Raw genomic sequence first — 27,480 nt, 5'->3', positions numbered from 1 at the left:
TTCTAGCAGGTTCCAGAAGGCGGGGTGGGAAAAGGGAAAGGCGGGCGCAGGAAGGAGACCGAGAGCCAGACGGGAAAAAAGCCGAAGGAGAGGCGAGGCGAAGCGGAGGCAGCGGCGGTGGCGGAACTGAGACTTCCCCGGCGCCATGGAGAAGGTGTGCGGGGGAGGAGAGGGGGAAGGGCTCGTGGGGAGGGAGGAGGAGTGCTGTGCCTCCTGCAAAGGATTCTGGGAAATGCACGTTGAAGTGGGAGGGGGCTCGTCCCCAGGATCTAAGGTGGGTGGGGGGGCTCCATGGGGGTGCGGAGCATCCTGGGGAGGAAAAGGAAGGGAGTCCAAGGCTGAGTTGGGGAGGGGGGGCAGCCTCGTGGGGAGGGAAGGAAGGAAGGGGGAGCTCGCAGTGCATCTTGGGAAGGGAGGGACAGGGAGGGGGAGGGACCGACAGCCCCCACCCCCACCCCACGTGCAGCCCTTGGAAGGGGTGGGTTCCCATCATCCCTCCAGCCTGCGTGGCCCACTGCCCTCCTTCAAAATCATGGCCTTACCCATCATCCCCAGCGTACATGACCCACCCACCTGCTTCCTTCAAAATCATGGCCTTACCCATCATCCCCAGCGTACATGACCCACCCACCTGCTTCCTTCAAAATCATGGCCTTACCCATCATCCCCAGCGTACATGACCCACCCACCTGCTTCCTTCAAAATCATGGCCTTACCCATCATCCCCAGCGTACATGACCCACCCACCTGCTTCCTTCAGATGGTCTTACCCGTCAGCCCCAGCCTGTGTGGCCCGCCCACTTCCTTCAAAGTCATGCTCTTACCCATCAGCCCCAGCCTGCGTGGCCCACCTGCTTCCTTCAAATGCATGCCCTTACCCATCTTCCCCAGCCTACATGACTCACCCACCTCCTTCAGAGAAATGGCCTTACCCATCAGCCCCAGCCTGCGTGGCCCACCCACCTCCTTCAGAGTAATGGCCCTAACCATCAGCCCCAGCCTGCGTGGCCCACCTGCTTCCTTCAAAATAATGGCCTTACCCATCAGCCCCAGCCTACATAACTCACCCACCTCCTTCAAAATAATACTCTTACCCATCATCCCCAGTCTGCGTGGCCCACTCTCCTCCTTCAAAGTAATGGCCTTACCCATCATCCCCAGTTCAGCTGGCTTCCCAGCTGTCCCCACTAATGGTTGTTGAGAACTTACTAATAATAATTAATTGTTATGAATATTAACTATTAACTGTGTTAATACAGACTTTTGAACCTTCTTAGAGATTTCCGTGGCTTTATCTTGTCTGCTCTTAAGAGCTCGGCAACCACAATATTAAGGTGAGGTCCGAGGAGAGCCAACCTCGATCCCTCCCACGCTTTTGTAGACTGGGTTACAGCTCCCATCATCCCCAGCAGGGCTATTCTCAGACTTAGGGGGAGCCACCAGCCCCAGCTAGCTGGCTGGAGAAGCTGTCCTAGAACAGGTTTAGTTTTACGAGTGTGTTTACAGGAGATTTGCTTTATCATTGATGGGGCCTTTGACCTATGGATGTTGTGGGTTCTGAGTGAAGACAAATTGTGTGTGTGTGTGTGTGTGTGAATTGATTCTGCTTGGGGGGGGGGGTGTTTACCGCTCTGACGGCATCTCAAAATGGACAAATTTGCTCAGATTTGTGGGGGATCCTGCTCTGCATTCTGGGATCTTACCTTTCTTGCAGGCACTTTCCAATTTTTCCAAGGGAATGGGACGCTTTTAAGGGACATTGCTCCCATCCGAAGCAGGTTTCTGCCACAGGGCACAGTTCCCACCTTGGTCCGTTGTGGCCGGGTGGGCCTTAGCGGGCTCCAGTCTGCAAAGGCGGCTTGTACAAGCGGGTGCCGTTCGGTGAGGAAGGTGCCTCGAATGTAAATGCTGCCTCTCCAGCAAAGCACTGGAAACTTGGCGCAACCTCTCGGCTCTTTGAAGCTCTTTACGAAGAAGAAGGGCCAAGCCTAACTTTGCACGTCGCAGCATGTTCGGCATTGATGGTGGGAAGACCTTGCTATCAAACTCTTCCCGAATTAGAATTTTTTTTTTATTGGCCAAGTGTGATTGGACACACAAGGAATTTGTCTTGGTGCATATGCTCTCAGTGTACATAAAAGAAAAGATACGTTCATCAAGGTGTCTTCTTCAGCCGTTTGGGACGCGCGTGCAACTTCTCACTTTCTCTGGATTATTTTGGTAGGGCTGCTTCCAGAATGTGCAGGGACTTTTCCCTTAAGCAACCCTCCGACGGAGGTGTTGGGTTTGCACATTCGGCTAAACTGAGCTCAGTTTGGGTTTAACAGTGGCGTAAATGAGGGGTCCTTGGCTCTGTCTGAGCTGGGTGGTTTTCTTGCCGACGTTTCATGACCCAACTAGATAACATCATCAGTGCCTGAAGGTAATGGAGATTGTGGAGAGGAGGAGGAGGACTGTGGAGTCCTTGGCTCTGTCTGAGCTGGGTGGTTTTCTTGCAGACGTTTCATGGCCCAGCTAGGTAACATCATCAGTGCTTGAAAGGAGTGGTGTTTGCAGAGCGGAGGAGGACTGGAGGAGGTGGGGACAGAGTCCTTGGCTCTGTCTGAGCTGGGTGGTTTTCTTGCAAATGTTTCATGAGCCAGCTAGATAACATCAGTGCCTGAAAGGAATGGAGATTGTGGAGAGGAGGAGGAGGAGGAGAGGAGGACTTTGGGGTCCTTGGTGCTCTCTGAGCTTGGTGGTTTTCTTGCAGACGTTTCATGACCCAACTGGGGGACGTCATCAGTGCCTGAAGCTAATGGAGATTGTGGAGAGGAGGGGGGAGGAGGACTGTGGGGTCCTTGGTGGTTTTCTTGCAGACGTTTCAACCAGATAACATCATCGCTGCTAGAAGGGAGTGGGGGGATTTGCTCTCATTTTATATTCTAGTGCCGTGATGTCGAACGTCTGGCACGAGCGCCAAAGGTGGCACACAGAGCCCTCTCTGCGGGCACGCCAGCTGTCAGCCCAGCCCAGCTCCACCGCGCATACACGGGCACCTCCCACCAGCCAGCTGGTCTTCGGGTCTGGGCCGTGCATGCGCAGGAGGCGGGGCGCATGCAGGGATGCGTGCATTGAGGGGTGGGGCGCATGCACGGGAGGGTGCAGGTTGGTGCAGGAGGCTTTCCAGACCCAAAATGGGGCACGGGGCAGCGGGGCACATGCACGAGGGGGATGTGAATGCATGGGGTTGCATGCGCGGGGGGCAGAGGCACATGCGCAGGGGCGCTCGCATTGCATTTTGGCGGTTTGGACACGCGTGTGTGCGTTAGCATGCGCACAGGCATACTGTGGGCCCTCAGCACCAAAAAGGTTAACCCATCACTGCACTAGAGTACAAAATTGAGAGCAAACCCCGTTCTTCTAGCACTGATGATGTCACCTAGTTGGGTCACGAAACGTTTGCAAGGCAAACAAGCACCGAGGACCCCTAATTTCAACCCCGAGCTGCAAATATTCTCCTTTAAATGGCATAAAACTTAACGCCACAATCATCTCGGCATCCTGGTTTTCGATGCCACTAAGCCAGTTGTGGTTTATTCGGTAAACTATTATTAAACTCTGACTCGGGGCACCGTGTGCAAACCAGGATAATTGAAAACAGCCGGTTGCTCTCTTTCTGCTTGGCCAAACCTGGGGACCTGCGACCTTTGGCCTGCGAAACGTGTCATCTTTTGAGGGTCAGGCTTGACTCAGAGCTGTGCCCCCCCCCTCCCCTTTCTGACCGTTTGCCACTAATTAAAACTTTCCTGCCTGCCATCCTAATTGCACCGTTGCCTGGGTGTGAACCGGAGGTGAAGCCTTTTAAGTCAAGATGGCAGAAAACTGGAGTGAGAGCTGATTTCAGAGCAGAAAAAGGGGAAAAAAACAAACAAACCCAGAACAGACCCGTAATGTAAGGCAGCCGGGGCGAGTGGGTGTGATTGTGTCAGGGTTTTACACCATAGCAACCTGGCCGGGGTCCAACTCCATGGCTTGAGCCTTTGGGCTTTTTGTTCCTGCCTCCTTGCTCCATCCCAGGGTGATGGGGTATCTTTGAAAAGCTTGTATTGTCTTGCCCTTCCTCACTTTTTTTTTTTTGATAAAAAAAAACAACAACTCGTTTTCCCGCATAGCTAAAACGCGGAGGTAAGCAGCACCCGGATTTTTTCGGTGACATTTAGTCACTGCTCAAAAGGAGAGTTATTCTTGGCCGTCTGTAATTTCAGCTGCTGGTCCCCAGCTGAAGGGAGCTATGACTCAGAGGAAGCTACCTCTGGGGAGAACGTGGTAGGGACCTTGTGCTGGGACTTACGTCATGGTTCCAGACACACCTGAGCTGCCCATCCTGGCTTTCAGGGTCCATGAACAAGTGATGGACGAACGCTGATAGCTGGATGCGGGTTGGCCCTTCCGTCTTCCTGGAGGGAAGAATGTATGACCATTGCACATAGCTAAACAGATACCTGAATGTGATTTCCTTCCATGACCGGTAGTCCTCGGCTTATGACCACACTTGAGCCTTTCTGTTCTTAAGCGAGACAGTTCCGTGAATTTTGCATCATTTTACAACCTTTCTTGCCACAGTTCTTACGGAAATCTCTGCCGTTGTTAAAGATGGGCTGCAAGGTTTGTTGAGTGAGGTTTTCCCACTGGTCTTTGCTCGTTGGAAGGTCGCAAGAGGGGGATCGCGTGATCCCGGGAGGACTGCGACCGTCGTAAATGCAAACCAGTGGCCAAGCGTCTGAATTTTGATCGCGTGACGTTGCAACGGTCTTAGGAGTGGCGCGGTGGCCTACAGGTGGAGCTCTGGCCTCACAATCAGGAGGCCGTGAGTTCGATCCTGGATCGAGACAGGTATTTCTCTCTCTGGGCCACACAGAATATATCTGCTGAACAAAACTCCGCACTGGCGACACGAAGGGCATCCGGCCAGTAAACACTCAGCTCCGTTCAGTTGCCCAGACTCCACCCCGCAAGGGGTCGTTAAACAAAGATGATGATGTTGCAACGGTCATAAGTGTAGAAAATAATCATAAGTCACCTTTCCCAGTGCCATCGTAACTTCAGTCACTACATGAACTGTTGTAAATCGAGGACTACTTATACCAAGATCCCGAGTGACTTCCCAGAATGAAGGATTCAGTGCCTCTTGGCAACACCGGTTCTCCTAGTGGTTTACTCAAAGCAAGAGTTGAATTACGGTGCCTAGCAGCTCAGCTAGCAGAGCCAGCTGTAAATTCAACAACATCTGAAGGGCTAGAGTTTTGTTGTTGTTGTTTTATTCCAGGAGCAAAGCCAAAGTTAACTCCCTGGGCCATCTCACAAATACACAATTAACCTGAACTCTGCTTTAGGTGTGCTGTGGCCGTTAAAGACTTACAAGGGCTGTATTGTAAAAAGATACTACCTTGCAGGGGTGAAATCCAGCTGGAGAACCGATAGTGGAAATTTTGAGCAGTTCGGAGAACCGGTAGCGGAAATTTTGAGTAGTTTGGAGAACTGGCAAATACCACCTCTGGCTGGCCCCAGAGTGGGGAGGGAATGGGGATTTTGCAGTATCCTTCCCCTAGGAGTGGGGAGGGAATGGGGATTTTGCAGTATCCTGACCCCAGGAGTGGGGTGGAAATGGGGATTTTGTAGTATCCTTCCCCCAGGAGTGGGGAGGGAAGGGAGATTTTGCAGTATCCTGCCCCCAGGAGTGGGGAGGGAATGGGGATTTTGCAGTATCCTTCCCCTAGGAGTGGGGAGGGAATGGAGATTTTGCAGTATCCTGCCCCCAGGAGTGGGGAGGGAAGGGAGATTTTGTAGTATCCTTCCCCTGCCATGCCCACAGTGTTGTGGGAATTAGTTGTTAAGCAGAGTTTTAGAGGGTTGTTGAAGCACTTGGATATTTATCTGTGTCCTCGGGGTCCACTGAGTGGGGCAAATGGTTCCTGGTAGTCTGCATTTTTTCTGGAAATCCGTTCCTACTCCCACACCATTCCAAAGGTGTTCATCCCAAATTGCATAGCTAAACGTCTGTAGAGATTTTCAGTCATCCAGGCCGTGGTTATCCCAAAGGTGCTTTTTCAGAAGGCAACTGGACTTCCTTGTTTTTCTTTTTCCCAGGTTTAACGTCTCCCTTCTCTTTTCTCTCTCGCCAGGTGAACGAACTGAAGGAGAAAGGTAACAAGGCCCTCAGCTCCGGCAACACCACCGAAGCCATCAAGCACTACTCCGAGGCCATCAAATTGGACTACGCCAACCATGTGCTCTACAGCAATCGCTCTGCTGCCTATGCCAAAAAAGGGGAGTACCACAAGGCCCTCGAAGACGCTTGCAAGACCATAGAGCTGAAGCCCGAATGGGGCAAGGTGAGGAGTGGGGTTGCCGGGTGCTTTTGAAACGGCTTCGCTTTGGTGCTGTTGTAAAGGGTGATTTTTCGGAGTATAAGCCGCACCTTTTCCTCCCCCAAAAAGAAGGTGAAAATCTGGGGGCGTCTTATACTCCGAATGTAGCCCCGCCCAGCTTCTCAAACGGAGGTTTCAGAGGCTGAAAAAAGCTTCAGAAAAAAAGCCCCAAACGGAGCTTCAGAGGCTTTTTTTTTTCTGAAATTCTGTTTTGGAGGCTTTCAGAGGCAGAAAAAAGTTTTTTCTGAAAGGGAATTTCAGAGGCAGAAAAAAAAAAAGCAAGGCACAGAGCTCACAACCAAGGAACCTGTTGCTAAAATTCACCTCTGGGAACAGCTGATGGGGGGTATTCCGGGAAGCCGATCCACCTGCCAATCAGCTTTTTTTTTTATTTCCCCCCCAAAAAACTAAGATGCGTCTTATACTCTGAAAAATACGGTAACGCCTGGACTTAACAGCAATCCTTTTAGTGGCCATTCAAAGTCGCAACCGTTCTGGGAAAAGTGACTTACGGCCGTTTTTCGCACTGATGCCCTTTCCTGCACGTAACTTGCTGATGTCCATGGTCGTGTAATTGAAATTCGGACACTTAGCAACTGACTCATATTTATGACGGTTGCAGCAGCCTCCCGGCTGGGGTCGATGCGATCTCTTTTTGCAACCTTCTGACAAGCAAAGTCCATGGGGAAACCGGATTCACTTAACAATCGGGTTTACTAATTTCACAACCGCAGTAACAACTGTGGCCAGAATTAGAATAGACAGGGCAAAACTCGCTTAACTGTCTCACTTAACAACAAAAAATGTGCGGTCGTAAGCTGAGAAACCTAGGTCTGAAGTTCTGACAACCCCACCCCCTTTGGTCACTGCACTTAGAGCACCCCTGTTTGCAATGTTTTTGCTGTACAGTAGGGACCAAAATTGTGGAAAACCTTTTGGGAAAAGTGTATTTTTGAGGTTTGAAGGCTAATAACACCACTTTTGGTGGGGGAGTTTCAAAAGATAATCCTATTCCACTGCTGGAATGGCCTGGGAATAGCCCAGATCTTCACCCAATGGAAAATCTATGGAGCCGACTAAAGAAACTAGTTAGTCAGACGCGACCCAGCAATAAAACCCAGTCAATAGAAGCCATCATTCAATGTTGGTTTCACATTAGAACAGCTGCAGAACTCAAAGACTTGGTTCTCTCCATGGGAAGACATTGGAAGGCTGTAATTCATGCTAAAGGTTACCCAACTGTTAACTGACATGGGGATCATTTTTGTATATCTCATTTTTTTCTACGTGTTTCACTTTTCACTTTTCTTCTTCATACTCTGCTATTCTAATAGCAAATCCTTCGTAAAAGTTATTGCATTATATTCCTGATTCAATTATCTTTCCATCGATATATCATTTTATGGTACTACTCCCCCCCAAAAAATGGTGTTGTTAGCTACTTTTAGAAAATACACTTTTCCCAAAAGGTTGCCACAATTTTGGCCACTACTGTAAACCAGCATTTATTTCCGATGTTGGCCAAAAGGCCCCGTTGGGGTTAAAGAATGCTTAAACCACAACTGCGGTTATGCACCACAGCTGCCGATTTGTTTAACGACCGGGGGGTGGGGGGGTGTCTGATTTCTCTGTGGATGAGCTTTCGTCTTTCTCTGATCTGTGATTCGTGCTCTTTGTAGGGTTACTCTCGAAAAGCAGCTGCCTTGGAATTCCTGAATCGTTTTGAGGAAGCTAAGATGACATACGCGGAAGGGCTGAAACACGAGCCGGGCAATGCCCAGTTGAAGGAAGGCCTGCAAAATATGGAGTCCAGGCTGGCAGGTGAGGGGAGGGGGAGGAGGGTCTCCCCCTTGACTTGGCTAGTGTTATATTTCCGTTGCAGCAATCCGGAATAGGTAGGGCCTGTCTCTTTTGAAAAGCAGGCCAAACCGAGGGCTATGCAACCTTTTCATGACGAAGGAGGGGTACACATTATTGACCCCCAAAACCGGCTGCGGTCCACGTAAAGGACTGAATAAAAAAAAAAAAAAGATATAAGGTAGGAGTGGTGCGGTGGCCGAGAGGTGGACCTCTGGCCTCACAATCAGGTGGCTGTGAGTTCGATCCTAGGTAGAGGCAGATATTTCTCTCTCTGGGCCACACTGAGAATATTATCTGCTGAACAAAATTCCGCACTAGCAACAGGAACGGCATCCGGCCAGTAAAACACTTTGCTCCGTTCAGTTGCTCTGACTCCACCCTGCAAGGGATTATGGGGCCGTTAAATGATGATGATGATGATGTGGTTGATAGTTTTGGAAAGATCCGGTACAGGAAGCGCTCGACTTACGACCAAATTTGAGCCCAAAATTTCCATGAAGCTTAAGTTGTGAGTTTTGACCCATTGTACGACCTTTCTTGCCACCGTTAAGGGAATCGCTATCGTTTTAAGTTAGTCACACGATTGTTAAGCGGACCTAGCTTCCTACCGACTTTTTGCTTGTCAGAAGGTCCCAAAATTGGGATCACATGAATCCCAGGACACTGCAACTGCTGTTAAGTCTTGCCAAGCGTCTGAATTTTGATCACAGAACCGTAGGGATGCTGCTATTCGGTGGTTAAGTGTGAAGAACAGTCCTAAGTCAACTTTCGATGCTGTTGTAACTTCGAACGGCTACAAAATGAGTTTGTTGCGGCACACAGAAGCCGACTATTAAGCAGGATTCAAATGCCTTTATATACATAACAACACATAAGGCATACAATACCCTGGTAGGTTTTTCCACGCCGTAGAGGAGAGAAATAGCAAGGACAAACACAGCGCAAAACGGAGGAGGGAAAGCTCCAAACTGTCCCTTAGGGTCCTGTACAACAAATACTTTGTTTCAGTTACCAAACGGCCCACATTGGCTGGCCCTGTTATGCCCTATTCCAGTTCATGAATATACTGACACAACCGAACTGTTGTAAGTCGAGGACTTACCTGTAACACAGTTGCTGAGTGGCTTTCCCGTTGACTTTGCTCGTCAGAAGGTGGGCCAAAGGGGACCCCACATCCCCAGGACACTGCAGCCGTCATAAACAGGAGTCAGATGGGGGAGACGTTAAAGCTGAAAAGGGCTTTGGTAGGCCCACCCCCCTAGGAAATCCTCCTAAAGACCCTGACTCTTCTCTCTTCTTCCCGCCCCCACTTCCAGAACGGAATCTCATGAATCCTTTCAACTTGCCCAACCTCTACCAGAAGCTGGAGAGCGACCCCCGCACCAGAAACCTCCTCAGCGATCCGAGTTACAGAGAGCTGATTGAGCAGCTCCGCAACAAACCATCAGAACTGGGAACGTGAGTGTCCTCGGTGGGTTTTTGCGGGGGGGGGGGCGCAGAAGGGGGCCTGATCCCTCCTAGCCAAGGTTGCACCTTCCTCGATCAGAGCCCAAGGTCCCCCAGCTCAGGAATCCATCTGCTACTGTTCAGGATCTTCCTTTAGAGAAAGTCTTCTGGGCAGGGGTGAAATGCTACGGGTTCGAACCGGTTTGCCCAAACTGGTAGTAAAAAAAAATGCTACCGGGTCAGGCGAACCGGTATTTCCGAGGATTAGGAGTGCCGTGCGATTTATATTTGCTAGAAAACAGGAAATCCTGCTTTCTAGTGACTCTAAATTGCACGGCACAGCCATTTCTCTCCCCGCTGTTCTACTTACCTTCTTAAGTCTCCTTTTCCCGCGCAAAGCACATGTTTGGTGTGCAATGTGCATGCGTACATGCAGCGTACACTTAGTGCGCAGTCCACATGTGTGCGCAACGTGTGTTTGGCATGCACCGCACGGGCAGCGAATGGGTGGCAACCCGCAAAGGATTTTGCCACTGCTTCTGGGACTTACCTGGAGTTCCATCCAAGAACTTCAGGATATTAAACAGAATAACAGCTCTGTTGCAAGGGACCTCGGCGGTCTTATTGGTGGTCCAAGCACTTCTTCAAAACCTCCGGAGGGAGGGAGGGAGGGACAGATGGAAAACAACTGAACGAACAATAGAATGAAAGTGTTGGATGGAACCTCGAAGGTCTTCTAGTCCAACCCCCTGCTCAAGCAGGAAACACTATCCCATTTCAGAGAAATGGTAGTCCGAGCTCTTCTTGGACCTAGGGAGGGAGGAAGAAAGGAAGGAAGGAGGGAAGGAAGGAAATTTCTAAGAAGTATGTCAATTGCAAGAAAGTTCAAGAAGGAAGATAGAATAAAAATAAAAGTGTCGGAAGGGACCTTGAAGGTCTTCTAGTCCAACCCCCTCGCTCGAGCAGGACACCCTATACCAGTAGTTCTCAACCTTTATAGTGCTGCGACCCCTTTAATACAATTCCCCACGATGTGGCGACCCCCAACCGTAAAATTATTTTCGTTTTGAATTTATGGCGCCTGAAGCCGTATTGGCTAGCGATCTGAACTGCTTGCGATTGCCTTGAGGACGGAGGCATTAAAGCGGAGACTCCTCCCCTATTAAGTTGATCGCGCCTGAAGCCAGATTAGGCTAGCGATTGGGAGTGATTGCAGCTGGCTTGAGAGGGAGACATCAGAGCAAAGATTTCTCTCTTTTTTAATTCATCGCGCCTGAAGCCGAATTCGGCTAGCGATTTAAAGAGCCTGCAGCTGGCTTGGGGAGTCAACCATTGGAGCGCGATTCTTCAACTCGCAAGTATACTTCCCATATTTCTGATGGTCTTAGGCAACCCCTGGCAAATCGTCATTTGACCCCCCAATGGGGTCCTGACCCACAGGTTGAGAACCGCTGCCCTATACTATTCTGGACAAAGGGCTGGTCCAGCCTCTTCTTAAAAACCTCCAATAATGAAGCACCGACAGCTTCTGGAGGGCACATCATTCTGTTGACCAAGCAATAATTGAATATTGACTCTTGATTCACCTTCATGCTTTCACACAGCCATTTGGACTGCGCCTCCTGCAAAGGCAGAGCGTTGAGAATTATAGTTCCCTAATCCACACGGTTGAGAGAGAGAGAGAGAAGGCAGCCAAGTCAGATTGGCAAGACTATACACCCCTGTGGCCCAGTCTAAATAAAAGTGGCCCTTGCAGGAATCCAGCCAGGTGTTGCCTGTTCTTCAAACCATGCTAAAGCTTGGCTTCCTGCACACTGGGGCAGCCTTAAGGTCTTCTGAAGTGCTGAGGTTGGGCTTCTCACCTGCTTGCCTCCCTGCTGTGTAACAGAAAACTGAAGGACCCCCGGGTCATGACGACGCTCGGGGTGCTGCTCGGAGTCGACTTAGCCAGCGCTGATGATGACGACGAAGCCATGTCTCCCCCACCTCCTCCGCCCCCCAAGAAAGAGCCCAAGCCAGAACCCATGGAGGAAGACCTGCCCGAAAACAAGAAGCAGGTACTGGCCTCTGGCGGACTGGTAGCATACGGAATGAAGGGAAAGGGAAAGAAGAAAATTTAGAGAGGAAGGAAGGGAAAGGAAAGGAAGATAGAAGAAAGGAAAAGAAGAAAATTAGAGAGGAAGGGAGAGGAGGGAAAGGAAAGGAAGAAAATTAAAGCGGAAGGGAGGGAAAGGAAAGAAAGAAAATTAGAGAGGAAAGGAATGGAAGAGAATGGAAAGGAACAAAAATTAGAGACGGAAAGAAAAGGAAAGGAAGAAAATTAGAGTGGAAGGAAAGGAAAGGAAGATAGAAGAAAGAAAAGGAAGAAAATCAGAGGGGAGGGAAAGGAAAGGAAGAAAATTAGAGAGGAAGGAAGGAAGCAAAATGAAAATTAGAGCGGAAGAAGGAAAGGAAAGAAGAAATGGAAGGAAGGAAGGAAGGCTTTTAGGTGTATCTATTCTGATTCTCAGATAGTGGGTGGCCAGCAAGGAAAGCTGATAACTCCTTACTAGGCCCAACAATTTGTGTAGAATTTTCTGCCCAGCCAGTCTTAAAATCTCCTTAATCAAGGTGTATCTGCTGATTTTCAGGCCCTGAAGGAGAAGGAATTGGGGAACGAGGCCTATAAGAAGAAAGACTTTGAAACAGCTTTGGAACATTACAACAAAGCAAAAAGTTTGGATCCAACCAACATGACTTATATTACTAATCAAGCAGGTGAGGAGGGCGGTAGAGGTGGGAACAAGCTTGCAGGTTTAAAAAGAGAGCAGCAAACTCCCCCCTCCCTTCTAGCACTGATGATGTTCCCTAGTTGGGTCATGAAAGGTCTGCAAGAAAACAACCCAGTTCAGAGGACTCAGCAGTTCCTTAGCTACACGTATTCTCTTCTATAGGTTTAAACAGGGACATAGTTTTAACAGGGATGCGGTGGCTCAGTGGCTGCTGAGTTTGTCAATCGAAAGGTCGGCAGTTCAGTGGTTCGAATCCCTAGTGGATGAGCTAAGAGGATGAGCTCCCATGACTTATCCCAGCTTCTGCCAACCTAGCAGTTCGAAAGCAGGTAAAAAATGCAAGTAGGAAAATAGGGAACACCTTTGGTGGGAAGGGAACAGCGTTCCATGCGCCTTTGGCGTTGAGTCATGCCGGCCACATGACCACGGAGACGTCTTCAGACAGCACTGGCTCTTCGGCTTCGAAATGGAGATGAGCACTGCCCCTTAGAGGCAGGAACAACTAGCATGTATGTGCGAGGGGAACCTTTACCTTATCGATTTGCTGAGTCCTTTGAGCGCTAATCTTACGCAATTAAATATTAGCCGTCCCTGTTTCCATAACACACATTTTAAACTGTTGAAAACCTAGGAAATAGGAGATGAACCCAAGAATTTATTAAAATAGAACAATCTGGGTTTATCTTGTTTTTAGGCAGGTCTATTGTTTGCAGAATATTCCAGGCGAAACACTCACTGGGCACTCAAATTTTAGGCATCGGCAGGCGTCCCGTGGGTGGACATGATGGAATGGAAGTAGTCCTCAACTTACAACCATGATTGAGCCCCATATTTCTGCCGCTAAGCAAGAAGTTGAGTTTTGCCCCATTTTACTATTTTTTTTTCCTGTTAAATTAGTAACCTGGTTGTTAAGTGAATCTGGTCTCAATCTGGTCAGAAGATCTCAAAAGGGGATCATATGACCCCGGGACATGGCAACTGTCATAAATTTGAATCCGTTGTCAAGCGTCCAGATTTTGATCATGTGACCCCCGGCGAGGCTGCAACGGTCGTCCGCGCAAAAAAAAGGTCATAAGTCAATTTTCTTCCGGTGCTGTTGTAACTCAGGTCACTAAGTGAATGGCCGTAAGTCGAGGACTGCCTGTACCATCACTGACCATCAGTCTCATCCAGCTAGCAGAGAGAAGACAAGGCTCTTGTTACCAAACTTCATCGGGTGGGGAAGGCCCCGGTAGCTCTCCCAGTTTCACACCTTTTGTGTTTGTGTGTCTTGTGCGTTTGTCTTTATTCTCCCTTGGCTTTTCAGCCGTGCATTTTGAAAAAGGGGCATACAACCAGTGCCGAGAACTGTGTGAACAAGCCATCGAGGTCGGGCGCGAGAACCGGGAAGATTATCGACAGATTGCCAAGTAGGTGGCCGACATTCCTGGGATGGTTTTCTCGGACTGACCGCGCACATTTTTTCCCCTCTTTTTTTTAAGCTGCCTCTCGAATGTTTCGAGGCTTCCCCAAGCTTTGGTTGAAATCCACTCCGTTGGATTTGCACCAGAATTGGCGTAGCTCCCATTATGGCGCGAAGAGATGTAGGCGCTCAAGATTTACATTGCCATCTGCCTCGATTCACGACCGGAATTCCAGTCACTAAATGTGACTTCATGGTCCTTTTTTTTTTTGCAGCAGTTGTTAAGCGAATCATTGTGGGTCTGAACGGAATGTCATTAAGTGAATCCGTTGCAGTGGTTGGTTTGGTTTGGTTTTTCCCCCCCCCCGAAACTGGAATTAAATTCTGGTTTCCAGCCAAAAACGGTCATAAATCATGGTTGTGTGGACCACCGGATGCTGCAAATGGTCATCGATGCCGGCCAATTGCCAAGCCCCCAAAATAACGATCACATAACCGCGGGGGCTCCCGACTTCAATTTTGGGTTCGACTGTCAATCGTATGTGGAGGATTACCTTTAGTTCTCCAGGCTTTCAAACCAAGGGAGATCTCTTCAACTTTACATTGAATTAACGTAGCCTCTGAATTAATTTTACTATTAGTTGAAGGCCGGCAGCCTCCCCGAAGCCCAGCCCAGGTACTGCAGGCTACTTCTGCTAACTGCCGGCTGCCTGCAATTTGGCAGTTCGAATCTCACCAGGCTCAAGGTCGACTCAGCCTTCTATCCTTCCGAGGTCGCTAAAATGAGGACCCAAATTGGTGGGGACAATATGCTGACTCTCTAACCCGCTTAGGGCTCTGAAGCATTTTAAAGAGATATATAAGCCTTAAGTACTATTGCCATTGCTATCATCGCCCTGTGGTTTAAGCTTCTGAGGATGGAATCGGTCGCCCGTGTCATGCTGCTGTCACTCAACAGGTGGGTCGAGCATTTTCGCTTGCCCTGAGGACTTCTCCGTTCTAGATAGCTGGATGATGACTGTTGTTGTTGTTGTTGTGATTGTCATTGCATCTAGAGCTTACGCCCGAATTGGGAACTCCTACTTCAAGGAAGAAAAGTACAAGGAAGCCATTCAGTTTTACAACAAGTCTCTGGCTGAACATCGGACCCCAGAGGTGCTGAAGAAGTGTCAGCAGGTAAGCAGTTCCAAGAATCTTATCTGTAGCTCTAGTGGTTTTGATGGGCATTTACTCCTGTTTCCACACATTTCCAGCTCCTCTTTTTATTCATATATATATATATATACCATCTTTATTATTTTTTATAAAGGCATCGAACAGGCTTAATACCCCTTCCTCCTCCTCTTTTCTCCACAATAGCAACAACCCTGTGAGGTGGGTTGGGCGGAGAGAGAGAAGAACTGGTCCAGAATGCGCCTAAGTTGGAACTAGAACTCACCATCTCCTGGTGATTGGCCCTAAGTCACCCAGCCATCTTTCATGCCTCAGGCAGGTCTAGTGATTGGCCCTATGTCACCTGGCCATGGACTAGAACTCACCATCCATCCCCTGGCCCAAAGTCACCCATCTTTCATGCTTAAGGCAGGACTAGAACTCACTGTCTCCGGGTGATTGGCCCAAAGTCACCCAGCTGGCTTTCATGCCTCAGGCAGGACTAGAACTCACTGTCTCCTGGTGATTGGCCCCAAATCACCCAGTCATCTTCCATACCTAAAGCGGAACTAAAACTCACTACATTCTGGTGATTGGCCCTATGTCACCCGGCCATGGACTAGAACTCGCCATCCATTCCCTGGCCCAAAGTCACCTAGCCATCTTTTCACGCCTAAGGCAAGACTAGAACTCACCGTCCAGTTGCTCCTTCGTACTTGAGCTCGTTCCTGGGTGGATAAAGTTTAAATTTCCTCTCCCCCCAGGCTGAGAAAATCTTAAAAGAACAAGAACGGGAAGCCTACATCAATCCTGAGCTGGCCTTGGAAGAGAAGAACAAAGGCAACGAATGTTTCCAGAAAGGTAATGGGGTTACACCTGGCTTGGTTGTTGCTTGCAGGGTAAAAACCTTAAACCGAACTTAAATCTATGTCTCCCCACCGGAGAAAAAGCTCTCCCCACACTGGCCCCATCAAGCCAGTTTTTCTCAACCACAGCAACTTCTAAGCTTATGTGGATTTCAACTCCCATGCCGGCCAGGGAATTCTGGGAGTTGGAAGTCCACACTGCTTCAAAGTTGGTAAGCTTGGGGGGGGAAAAAACACCGCATTTGGCCACGTGCTTCCTTGCCAGCAGCTTAAAACTGCGGCTTCTGAAGAAATGGGCAAAATACAGCAAGATTGGACTTCCCTCCATGCTGTAGGAAGATGCAGTTCCTAGCAGTGGAATGCTGGGATTCGTTGCCGGAGGAAAAAAGCATTTGATGAATTACGCCTCGAATCCAGTTCATTTCTCCAATCTCCTTCCTTTAGGAAGGCTGCAGGCGTCTCAACATTATTTCCCCCCCCTCCCCCCCCGGCAGTCATTATTCAGAGATAACAGTAGTAGCCAAAATTGTGGAAACCTTTTGGGGAAAGTGTATTTTCTAAAACTAGCTAATGAATTTTTTTTCAAATGATGGAGTAGTACCATCAAATGATATATCAACGGAAAGATGATTTAATCAAGAATGTAATGCGATAGCTTTTATGAAGGGGTTTGCTATTAGAATAGCCGTTACAGTACAAAGAGGAAAATTGAAACACGTAGAAAAAAGGAGATATACAAAAAATGATCCCCAGGTCAGTTAATAGTTGGGTAACCTTTAGAGTGAATGACGGCCTTACAACCAGGGGTGAAATCCAGCAGGTTCTGGAGAACCGAGAGCGGAAATTTTGAGCAGTTTGGAGAACCCGCAAATGCCACCTCTGGCTGGCCCCAGAGTGGGGTGGGAATGGGGATTTTGCAGTATCCTTCCCCTGACACGCCCACCAAGTCACACCACGCCCACAGAACCTGTAGTTAAAAAAAAATTTGGATTTCACCACTGCTTACAACGTCTTCCCGTGGAGTAAAGCAAGTCTTTTGAGTTCTGCAGCTGTTCTAATGTGAAACCAAGATTGAAGGATGGCTTCTATTAACTGGGTTTTATTGCTGGGTCGCTTCTGACTAACCAGTTTCTTTAGTCGGCTCCATCGATTTTCCATTGGGTGAAGATCTGAGTTATTCCCAGGCCATTCCAGCAGTGGAAATAGGATTATCTTGAAACTCCAAGAAAAAAAAAAGTGGGTGTTATTAGCCCTCAAACCTCAAAAATACACATTCCCCAAAAGGTTTTCCACAGTTTTTGGCCACCACTGTATACTGCCTTGGAATCTGGAGGCTCCATCCACCCAGTGACGGTCTTTTCTCCCACAGGGGATTATCCGCAAGCCATGAAGCACTACACGGAAGCTATCAAGCGCAACCCCAGCGATGCCAAACTGTACAGCAACAGAGCAGCCTGCTACACCAAACTGTTGGAGTTCCAGCTAGCGCTCAAGGTGAGCGTCTCCGCCGTAGAGAAGCCGTAGCGAACCTCTGGTTTCTTTTGGAATCTCTGCGTGCGGGAAAGCCAGCATGCCAAAAAGATTCGGGAGATGTAGAAGAGAATAGATCTACGAGAGACCTTGGAGGTCTTCTAGTCCAGCCCCCTGCTCAAGCAGGAGAACCTATACCCATGATGGCGAACTCCGTGGGCACGCGAGCCGTTGCCCCAGTTCAGCTCCGCTGCACATGCGCACGTACCTTCCACTGGCCAGCTGGTCGTTAGTTCTCTGCCGCGCATGTGTGGGGGGCAGGGCACGTGCGGGGGGGCATGCGCACGCATTGCATTTTGGGGTTCCACGTGCGCTTTGGGCACTAGGTCTGGAAAAGGCTAGCTATCACTGACCTATACTATGTCAGACAAGTGATTGTCCAGTCTCCTCTTAAAAACCTCCAGTGATGGAGCACCCACAACTTCAGGTGGCGAGCTGTTCCACTGGTTAATTGTCCTCAATGTTAGGAAGTTTTTCCTTAATTCCAGATTGCTTCTTACTTTGATTCGTTTCCAACCATGGTTCCTTGTCCTGCCTAATTTGACACCCCCTCTTCTTTGCGGCAGCCTCTCAAATACTGGACTACTGCTATCCTGTCACCCCCGAATTCTTCTTTTCTTTAGACCAGCCAGACCCAAATCCTGCAGCTGTTCCTCATATGTTTTAGTCTCCAGGCCTTTGATCATCTTAGTTGTTCTTCTCTGATTTTTCCCCCCCACAAAGTCTCAACCAAAATTGGTTGCAGTTTTTCCAACTTGTTGAAAGATGTAAAAAGACATTTAAATGTTAAAAAGTCTCTTTTCAGATCTGAAACGGAATGCTTGCCATGTCTTCCGTTTATAATCTGAAGTCTGTTTTCCCAGACTTAGTCCGATTAGTCAATTTCCAACCATTTGTGACCTGAGGCATGAGACAAAGGCAATACAGCCAGAGAACCGATATGAGTCCCTTTATTATCACCAACTGTGCCCCCAATGTCCCTTTCAACTCTCTGGCCTGGAGAGAGAGCTCTTCCACCAACCTGTATAAGTCTTTGGCTGACAATACTTCAGTCCCAAACGTTGTAAGCAGAAAACTTCTAACAAAAAATCCAAAGGCAAGACCAGGTAATTAATCCGGCAGGGCAAGCAAAAGAGGGAATTCCAGAATTGAAGTAGCACGGCAGTAAATCAAACCAGTTGGGAGGATGCCAGGACTTCAGATAAATACCCAGATAAACTCAGCATTTGTTCCCGACAACCGTCCCTCCCATTTGCCTTTCCTTTTAAACTCCATCAGCAGCTGTGCCTTGTAAAGAGGATCGGGTCCCTTTCCTCCCTCGTAAGCCACCCAACCCATGTTGCTCTCTTCTCCGTTCCTCCCTGCGTTGCCTAGGATGAGGAGGGGGTGGGCCTTGGTCTTCATCTGAATGCCCACTCCCTTGTTCTACCTCTCCCCTGGTCTGGCCAGCCTGACTTTGCCCTTCCCCAGTTTCTTCCATAGCCAACGGAGCCTCTCTCTCCCTCTCTGTCAGCTGTTCCTCTTCCCCTTCGGATTCAGACTCCGAGGGGCATGACAATTTCTCATTGAAGGACCACTCAAAGTTACAACAACAACAGTGACTGAAAAGTGACTGAAGACTAGTTCTGCTTTTTTCAGTGCTGTTGTAACTTTGAGTGGTCACTTAATGAACTGTTGTAACTCGAGGGCTATGTGTAAATCCCCCAGGATGAGGGATTGCAGGAGTTGAAAGTCAGAATCGGGGAGAAATCAGGCTGCCCATCTCAAATTTAAAATCCTGAAGTTTCTGCTGGAGGCACACCCACCAAATCGGCTCTTCTCAACAGTTGGCTAGCAAGGTCCAATTAGGAAAATTAGCGAACGGCTGGACAGGAGGAAGGAAAAAGATTTGAATTTTTTTTTTAAGCGACCTTAAAAACGCCTTCTTTGTTCCACAGGACTGCGAGGAATGCATCCGTTTAGAACCCGCGTTCAGTAAGTAGATGGATTTGAACCTCTGGACTCTACGGGTGTCTGTGGGGCATGGCTAGGGAATTCTGGGGCTTGAAGTCCACCCCATCTCCAACTCAGCCAAGGTTGAGAAGCGTTCGCTTCATTCATAGGGGCCCTCTTCCTTTAAGAAAGGCTCTTGAATCATCACCCTAAAACCCCCCCATAATCCCTTGCGGCAGGGGTGAAATGCTCCCGGTTTGGACTGGATCGCCCGATCTGGTAGCGATGGCGGCGGGTGGTTTGGAGAACCGGTAGCAAAAATCCCCCCCCCCCCAGCTGAGCAGAGCGATCATCAGGTTTTTTCCTTTACTTTTAAAAGCATTTTTTCTTCGGCTGAAAAAATGCTTTTAAAAGTTTAAAAAAAGCCTCTGATCGCACGACTCAGCTGAGATCATCAGAGGCTTTTAAAAGCATTTTTTTCTACAACCTCTTCAGTTGAAGAGGTTGTAAAAAATGCTTTTAAAAGGCCCTGGCGATCCCAGCTGAGCTGCCTGATCTTCAGATCCTTTTAAAAGCATTTTTTTGCAACCTCTTCAGACGAAGAGGTTGTAGAAAAAAATGCTTTTAAGAGTAAAAAAAAAAGTTGGCCACACCCACCCTGTCACATTACCTACCAACACCAAGCCACGCCCACAGAACCAGTAGTAACAAATTTTACATTTCACCACTGCCTTGCGTGGTGGAATCTGGGCAACTGAATGGAGCTAGCAGAGCGTTTGAATGGCCGGATGCCCTTCCTGTCTCCAGGGCGGAGTTTTGTCCAGCAGATATGTTCTCATCCCCCTACCTGGGATGGAACTCACAGCCTCCTGATTCTGAGGCTCCACCTCCAGGCCACTCTTAAGAAAGGCTCTTGAACAAAGGGGGTGGGGGAAGCAAAATCTTTTGAGTTAGAAACTGTGTTTCCTGAGTTTGATCCCTTGACAATGGGTGGGATTTCAACTGCCAGAATTTCCCGGCCAGCCATGACAAGCAAAACATGCTGGCTGGAGAATTCTGGCAGTTGGAAACTCACACATTGGTCAAGTTGCCAAGCTGCCCGGCCTTCGGAAGGTGACGGCGGTTCCTCTTCACTTTTGCAGTCAAAGGCTACACGCGCAAAGCGGCAGCTTTGGAAGCCATGAAGGACTACACCAAAGCGATGGATGTCTATCAGAAAGCGCTGGAGCTGGACTCGAACTGCAAGGTGAGGAAGGGAAGAAGGGCAGAGGGCGCTGGGCAAGGCGTGGCCTGTTTATTATCCTCTGTTAGTCCCAAAGGATACGTCACTTAACAACGGTTACTGATTTTAACAACGGCAGTCATTCCCTGAACAACGGCGGCAAGAAACGTCATAAAACGGGGCAAAACTCACTTAACAAAGGTCTCCCTTAGCCACAGAAATGCTGTGGTCATAAGTCAAGGACTACCTGTACAAGCTGAAACTGCCGGAAGAAATGATAATTAAAGGCCAAAGTTGGGGAATGTTGTGTGCTTGCATGACAATTGTCCTCTAAAAAAATTTTTTTTCTCCCGGGTGCAATTCTTACAGGAAGCTGCCGAAGGTTACCAGCGTTGCCTGATGTCCCAGTACAATCGCAACGACAACCCCGAGGACGTGAAGCGCCGGGCAATGGCCGATCCTGAGGTGCAGCAGATCATGAGTGATCCAGCCATGCGGCTGATCCTGGAACAGATGCAGAAAGATCCACAGGCATTAAGCGAGTGAGTTCAGGGCTGGGGAAATCCGTAATGCAAAAGTTAGATGATCCTGAACCACACTGCTTGCTAAGGGATGTAGCTAGTGCAGGGCTAGGCAATTGATTTTCCCTTGGCCCCTGTTGTAGAGGGCCAAGCCAATAGGGCTGAAAAATACATATATTAATGATTGCGTAATCCCTGGCGGGGATGGAGTCTGGGCAACTGAATGGAGCTGAGTCTTTACTGGCCAGATGCCCTTCCTGTCGCCAGGGCAGAGTTTTGTTCAGCAGATATAGTCTCAATGTTCCCCAGAGAGAGAAATCTCTGCCTTTACCTAGGATCGAACTCACAGCCTCCCGATTGTGAGGCGAGAGCTCCACCTCTAGGCCACCGTACCACTCACAAATGCACCTACATAAAAAATAGTTGCCTTCAAAATAAAAGCATTGCGGTTGTATTGCATGCACGGCATGGACTTATTTACATTTGAATTTTTTTAATTGCCTATAATTTTATGGCCCCCAATGAGGGTGAGTTAGAGCTGTGTTTCTCAAGCTTCGGCCGTTTTGACGATGGGGCGGATTTCAACTCCCAGAATTCCCCACTCATCCATGACAAGCAAAGCAATGCCGGCTGGAGAATTCTGGGAGTTGAAACTCCCTTTGTCAAAATGCCAAGTTGAGAAATAGAGGCAGTTAAAATGATACGTTCTCCCAACATTTATTTCACGTTGAAGTGTTAATACCACTTTATAAGGCCTTGGTAAGGCGACACTTGGAATATTGCATTCAGTTTTGGTCGCCACGATGTAAAAAAGATGCCGAGACTCTAGAAAGAGTGCAGAGAAGAGCAACAACAAAGAGGATTAGGGGACTGGAGGCTCAAACATACGAAGAACGGTTGCAGGAACTGGGTATGTCTAGTTCAATGAAAAGAAGGACTAGGGGAGACATGATGGCAGTCTTCCAATATCTCAGGGGTTGCCACAAAGAAGAGGGAGTCAAGCTATTCTCCAAAGCACCTGAAGGCAGGACAAGAAGCAATGGGTGAAAACTAATCAAGGAGAGAAGCAACTTAGAACTAAGGAGAGATTTCCTGACAGTTTAGAAAAATTAATCAGTGGAACAACTTGCCTGCAGAAGTTGTAAATGCTCCAACCCTGGAAATTTTTAAAAAAATATTGGATAATCATTTGTCTGAAGTGGTGGAGGGTTTCTTGCCTGGGCAGGGGGTTAGATTAGAAGACCTCCAAGGTCCCTTCCAACTCTGTTATTGTTGTTGTTGCTGCTGCTGCTGTTGTTATTACTATTATTATTATTATTATATCTCTCTCTCCTTTTCCTGCAGACACTTGAAAAATCCTGTCATTGCTCAGAAGATCCAGAAGCTGATGGATGTTGGCTTGATCGCCATCCGGTGATAATACTGACCCATCCTTCTCAACTTTTGCCCCCTCCCCAGTTGAAAAAAAAAAAAGAAAGAAAAAAAAAGGCAGCCTTGATGGACTTTCTCCATGAAATCGGTCCAAATCTCGGGGCCATCTCTCTAGGCAAAAGGCAGAGACTCACACCTTTGAGACAGGTGTACCACCTCTTGCCCACCTGCGTGCTCATAACCAACCATCCGCCCCCTATTTCGGCACCGAAAAAAATCGGGCTTTTGTCCATCTGTCCCGGCCTGTTGCTCTGTCTCGGTTCTACTCCCTGTTGTGCGCTGCCATTCTCTCTCTCTCTCTCTCTCTTTTTTAGGAGGGGTGGGTTTCCCTTCTTCCACCCCCCCATCCCTTGCAGTTTTTAATTCTCTCGGCCAGCAACTTGTGCCCCGGACGAGCCTCCTCCCTTGTTTTTTTTCCGGTTTTTTCGTTCGGCTGTGAGGCTGCAGTTTACTTTGGTCTCCTTGCACATCCAATAAAAAAAAAAAGGAAAAAAAAAATCAAAATTAGGTCTTTTCCGAGTCGTCTCTTTTCAGCGAAATTTTTCCTCCTTTTCAATTCGGTAGATAAATAAAACCGCGATAACGGGAGGTCGGGCCATTCTGTTACCAGGTAGTCCTCGACTTAACGACTGCAGCTGAGCCCCAGATTTCCATCGCTCATCAAGACGGTTGAGTTTGGCCCCATTTTACGGCTTTTCCTGCCCCCATCGTTCAGCAAACCCCTGCGGTTAATCAGACCAGTGGTTAAATGAATCCGGCTTCCATTGAGTTTGCTTGGCGCAGAAGATCGCCAAAAGGGATCACATGACACCCCCCAGGACGCTGCCATCGTCATAAATATGAGTTGGTAAGGGTCTAAATTTTGATCACGTGATGCTGCAAGGGTTGTAAGTTTGAAAAACAGTCACGCGTCACTTCTTCTCCCCCTACCGTTGTAACTTTGAACAGTTACTAAACAAGTTGTAAGTTGAGGACTACCTGAATAGCGTTTTGAGAAAGGAGAAGTTTTGGGTGGGGTCTAAATGATCCAAAATCCTGCTGAGATGGGGGTGAAAAATTGGCGCATTCGGGGGAAAAAGGTGGGGTTGCAGTGATGAAATGTAAAATTTGTTACTACCAATTCTGTGGGCACGGCTTAGAGTAATGTGACAGGCGTGGCCAATTTATTTATTTTTTTACTTGTAAAAAAAATGCTTTTAAAAGCCTCTGACGATCCCAGCTGAGCCATGCGATCATCAGAGGCTTTTTTTTTTTACTTTTAAAAGCATTTTTTTGGCTGAAGAAAAAATGCTTTTAAAAATAAAAAAAATAAAAAACCTCTGATGATCGCACGACTCAGCTGGGCATGGAGGGGGTGGGCAAGGATTTTTGCTACCGGTTCTCCGAACCACCCGCTGCCATCGCTTACTGGATCGGGCGATCCCATCCGAACCGGGAGCATTTCACCCCTGAGGGGTTGTCTATTCAAAATTGGGCATTCGAGAAACTTCAGCAAGATCAGTTTTGTTTCCAGCTGTTGTTCATCATCTAATATTCAGCACCAAAAGTTTGCGTTCGGCCCTTTATATAGGATTTCTTCATTTGTTTTCTTTTTTACTATTATTTTCCCCTCTCTTTTTTCCCTGCGAGTAACTGCTGTTATTTTGAAGATTTTCTGTCCTGCTGGACTCCTGGAAGATTTTAATCATCTTTAAAAGCTCCTAAGGCTTCGTCAGAGGGTGATTTTTTTTTTAAAAAAAAGAGTTTTTGGGGCAGAGCGGTTGTGCAATCTGGAAAAAGTTGCGTCAGCTTTCCGGATTGGTGCAATCTTGACGCACGAAAGGAGGAAGGTCTTCCATTTCTGTGGAATTGCAGCCGGCGACATCCGTGTGGCAAGACGTCGCGTTTTATATTCCTCAATATTGGCTGAGTTTCTTGCCATTTTAATGTAGGCTGCAGGTGCAGATGGCGGCTTGAGTTTCAGGCTACTTAAAATAAGATTTTGGGGCCATGTTTATTTTATTTTATTTTTTTCTCCCCCTTTCATTTCTCTCGCATCCTTTCCTGGAAAAATTTGATTCTCAAGCTGACTGTTGGAAAGCAATAAATTTTGAGATTTGCTTGTTTCTGACGGGGCTGATACGGTACTGGTTTCATTTGCCCTGTGTTGTGCCTCGCCCGCCCTCCTCTCCGCAGCCGGGCCCCTCCCATCTCCTGCTATCTGAGCCAGAGTCTGATAATGAAGAGGAACGGCCTGGCATGCCTCCGGTCCCCATGCCCGGACAGAATGAGCAAACAAACCTCCCTCCTACAGCGTGTGAGCACGAAGCCAGCCACGTGCTAGAATTGCCGGCAGCAGATCAGGAGGACGGAAAGTCACAGTGGACAGATCCCCACTTCCGGAGAATGGAGAGGCGACGTCAGCAAAAGGAAGGGAGGGGCAGGCCTGGATAAGTGCTGAGTCATGGAGCCACACCCCATGGCCTATATAAAGGATCTGCTTTCTGGCATTCCTTGAGTCAGGCAAAGTCTCATCTGGTTGCTGAAGTCACACCTTGGATTCCTGCCTGCCCTGAGAACTCTGACAGGAATTTGGCAAAGCTGCAGAGGCTTCGTGGCCACGCTGGATACAGACTTCCCAGACCCGGCTGTCGGAGGGGGAGGGGGACACGACACCCTGATCCATTTTTTGGCTGGAGAGTAAAATACAGGCAGTCCTTATTTATTTATTTATTGAATTTATATTGCTGCCAATTCGCCCTCACGGCCGCAATTGAACCCAGCATTTCTGTGGCTAAGTGAGATGGGTTAAATGAGCTTTGCTCTAAACTAAAAGTCACTTGTCTCCTGCTAATTGGCCCAAAGTCTCCCCACTGGCTTTTATGCCTAAAGCGGGACTAGAACTCACCATCTCCTTGTGATCAGCTCAAAGTCAACCAATTGGCTTTCATGTCTAAGGGGGGACTAGAACTCACCGTCCCCTGGTGATTGGCGCAAAGTCACCCAATTCGTTTTCATGCCTAAAGTGGGATTGGAATTCACTGTCTCCTGGTGAGACAGGCTTTTATGCCTATGGTGTGACTAGAACTCACCGTCACCTGGCGATGGGCCCAAAGTCACCCAGCCTGGTTTCATGACTTGACGCGGAACTAGAACTTCCTGTCGCCCAGTTTCCAACCTGGTGCCTTTTTAACCACTAGATCAAAGTGACTCATTTTGCTATCGCTTTCCCCCCCTTCCTAAGAATTCATTTTCCTTGCACTAGAATAGAATAGAATAGAATAGAATAGAATAGAATAGAATAGAATAGAATAGAATAGAATAGAATAGAATAGAATAGAATAGAATAGAATTTTTATTGGCCAAGTGTGATTGGACACACAAGGAATTCGTCTTGGTGCCTAAGCTCTCAGTGTACATAAAAGAAAAGATACCTTCATCAAGGTACAACATTTACAACACAATTGATGGTCAATATATCAATATAAATCAAGGATTGCCAGCAACAAGTTACAGTCATACAGTCATAAATGGAAAGAGATTGGTGATGGGAACTATGAGAAGATTAATAGTAGTGCAGATTCAGTAAATAGTTTGACAGTGTTGATGGAATTATTTGTTTAGCAGAGTGATGGCCTTCGGGGAAAAACTGTTCTTGTGTCTAGTTGTTCTGGTGTGCAGTGCTCTATAGCGTCGTTTTGAGGGTAGGAGTTGAAACAGTTTATGTCCAGGATGTGAGGGGTCTGTAAATATTTTCAGAGGCGGCCAGGGTAAGGGAGACAGACAAAACCTCGACACCACAAAAGTTCACGTGTTCCACGTCTGCCCACACTTCCGTCAGAAGCGTTTGTGGATCCTTTTTTTTTTTTTTTTTTTTGCACCACTTTTGCGCCCACGCCTTATAGTCAGCTAAAGAAATCCCAGTTGCGACAGGGAGGGTGAAGGCGAGGGCCAGATCCACCCATCCTATGAGCGAGCGAGCGAGCACGCAGTAACCGTGTGACTCTTTTCCTCCCCCAAAAGAGGAAACGGAAGGGGGGGAAAAATTATCCTGCTTACCCACATTATAAAACCGGTAGCTTGGCGAACGGAGGTTTATAAATTTTCTATCCAAAATGTTTTAACTCACGATTTGTAACAAAACCTTTGAGCCCCCGTCAGGAAGGAGCAGAGAAACGTGTCCAAAACTCGATGCGTGATCCTCGTAAAGAGAAGACAAAATCAAACCATTTTTTGCCCGTGTTTGGTAGGGTTGAACCAACAATGCTGGCTAAATTAAAAAGAGACGACTAAAAAGAGATGAATTAAAAACAGAGACTAAAAGTAACAGGGAGAGAGAGGATCCAAGCTACAGGTTTTGGTTCAATTTAAGGACAAAATTAGGGCGCTAGAGAGAGGTAAAATACAGGCAGTCCTTATTTATTTATTTATTGAATTTATATTGCTGCCAATTCGCCCTCACGGCCGCAATTGAACCCAGCATTTCTGTGGCTAAGTGAGATGGGTTAAATGAGCTTTGCTCTAAACTAAAAGTCACTTGTCTCCTGCTAATTGGCCCAAAGTCTCCCCACTGGCTTTTATGCCTAAAGCGGGACTAGAACTCACCATCTCCTTGTGATCAGCTCAAAGTCAACCAATTGGCTTTCATGTCTAAGGCAGGACTAGAACTCACCGTCCCCTGGTGATTGGCGCAAAGTCACCCAATTCGTTTTCATGCCTTAAGGTGGGATTGGAATTCACTGTCTCCTGGTGAGACAGGTTTTTATGCCTATGGTGTGACTAGAACTCACGTCACCTGGCGATGGGCCCAAAGTCACCCTGCCTGGTTTCATGACGACGCGGAACTAGAACTTCCTGTCGCCCAGTTTCCAACCTGGTGCCTTTTTAACCACTAGATCAAAGTGACTCATTTTGCTATCGCTTTCCCCCCCTTCCTAAGAATTCATTTTCCTTGCACT

General features: G+C 48.0%; 1 protein-coding gene and 1 long non-coding RNA gene across 2 annotated transcripts in view; one reads left to right on the top strand and one right to left on the bottom strand.

The window, feature by feature from the left end:
• On the top strand, positions 1 to 23,047 carry STIP1 (stress induced phosphoprotein 1). Its single transcript, XM_058160095.1, has 14 exons — positions 1 to 154; positions 6,165 to 6,374; positions 8,090 to 8,231; positions 9,587 to 9,728; positions 11,605 to 11,773; positions 12,347 to 12,473; positions 13,794 to 13,896; positions 14,945 to 15,065; positions 15,806 to 15,902; positions 17,277 to 17,401; positions 19,375 to 19,411; positions 20,512 to 20,615; positions 20,961 to 21,133; positions 22,457 to 23,047. Exons 1-14 carry the CDS (start codon positions 146 to 148, stop codon positions 22,527 to 22,529), a joined length of 1,632 nt encoding a protein of 543 aa, XP_058016078.1. The 5' UTR covers positions 1 to 145; the 3' UTR covers positions 22,530 to 23,047.
• Positions 15,921 to 27,480, bottom strand: part of LOC131186480 (uncharacterized) — a 30,735-nt gene continuing 19,175 nt past the window's right edge. Inside the window, exon 4 of the long non-coding RNA XR_009152376.1 lies at positions 15,921 to 17,126. This is a non-coding gene — a long non-coding RNA (uncharacterized LOC131186480). The remainder of the gene's footprint in view (positions 17,127 to 27,480) is intronic.

Source organism: Ahaetulla prasina, chromosome 17, assembly GCF_028640845.1.
Source record: "Ahaetulla prasina isolate Xishuangbanna chromosome 17, ASM2864084v1, whole genome shotgun sequence".
Lineage (NCBI taxonomy): Eukaryota > Metazoa > Chordata > Lepidosauria > Squamata > Colubridae > Ahaetulla > Ahaetulla prasina.
This window is presented reverse-complemented; position numbering and strand designations above follow the sequence as displayed.

What these genes read in the sequence shown, in the direction of transcription:
- STIP1 (XM_058160095.1), top strand. An exon ending in TGCCCGAAAACAAGAAGCAG is followed by an intron (nt 11,774 to 12,346) that starts GTACTGGCCTCT and finishes GCTGATTTTCAG; the next exon opens with GCCCTGAAGGAGAAGGAATT. An exon ending in CCGTTTAGAACCCGCGTTCA is followed by an intron (nt 19,412 to 20,511) that starts GTAAGTAGATGG and finishes TCACTTTTGCAG; the next exon opens with TCAAAGGCTACACGCGCAAA.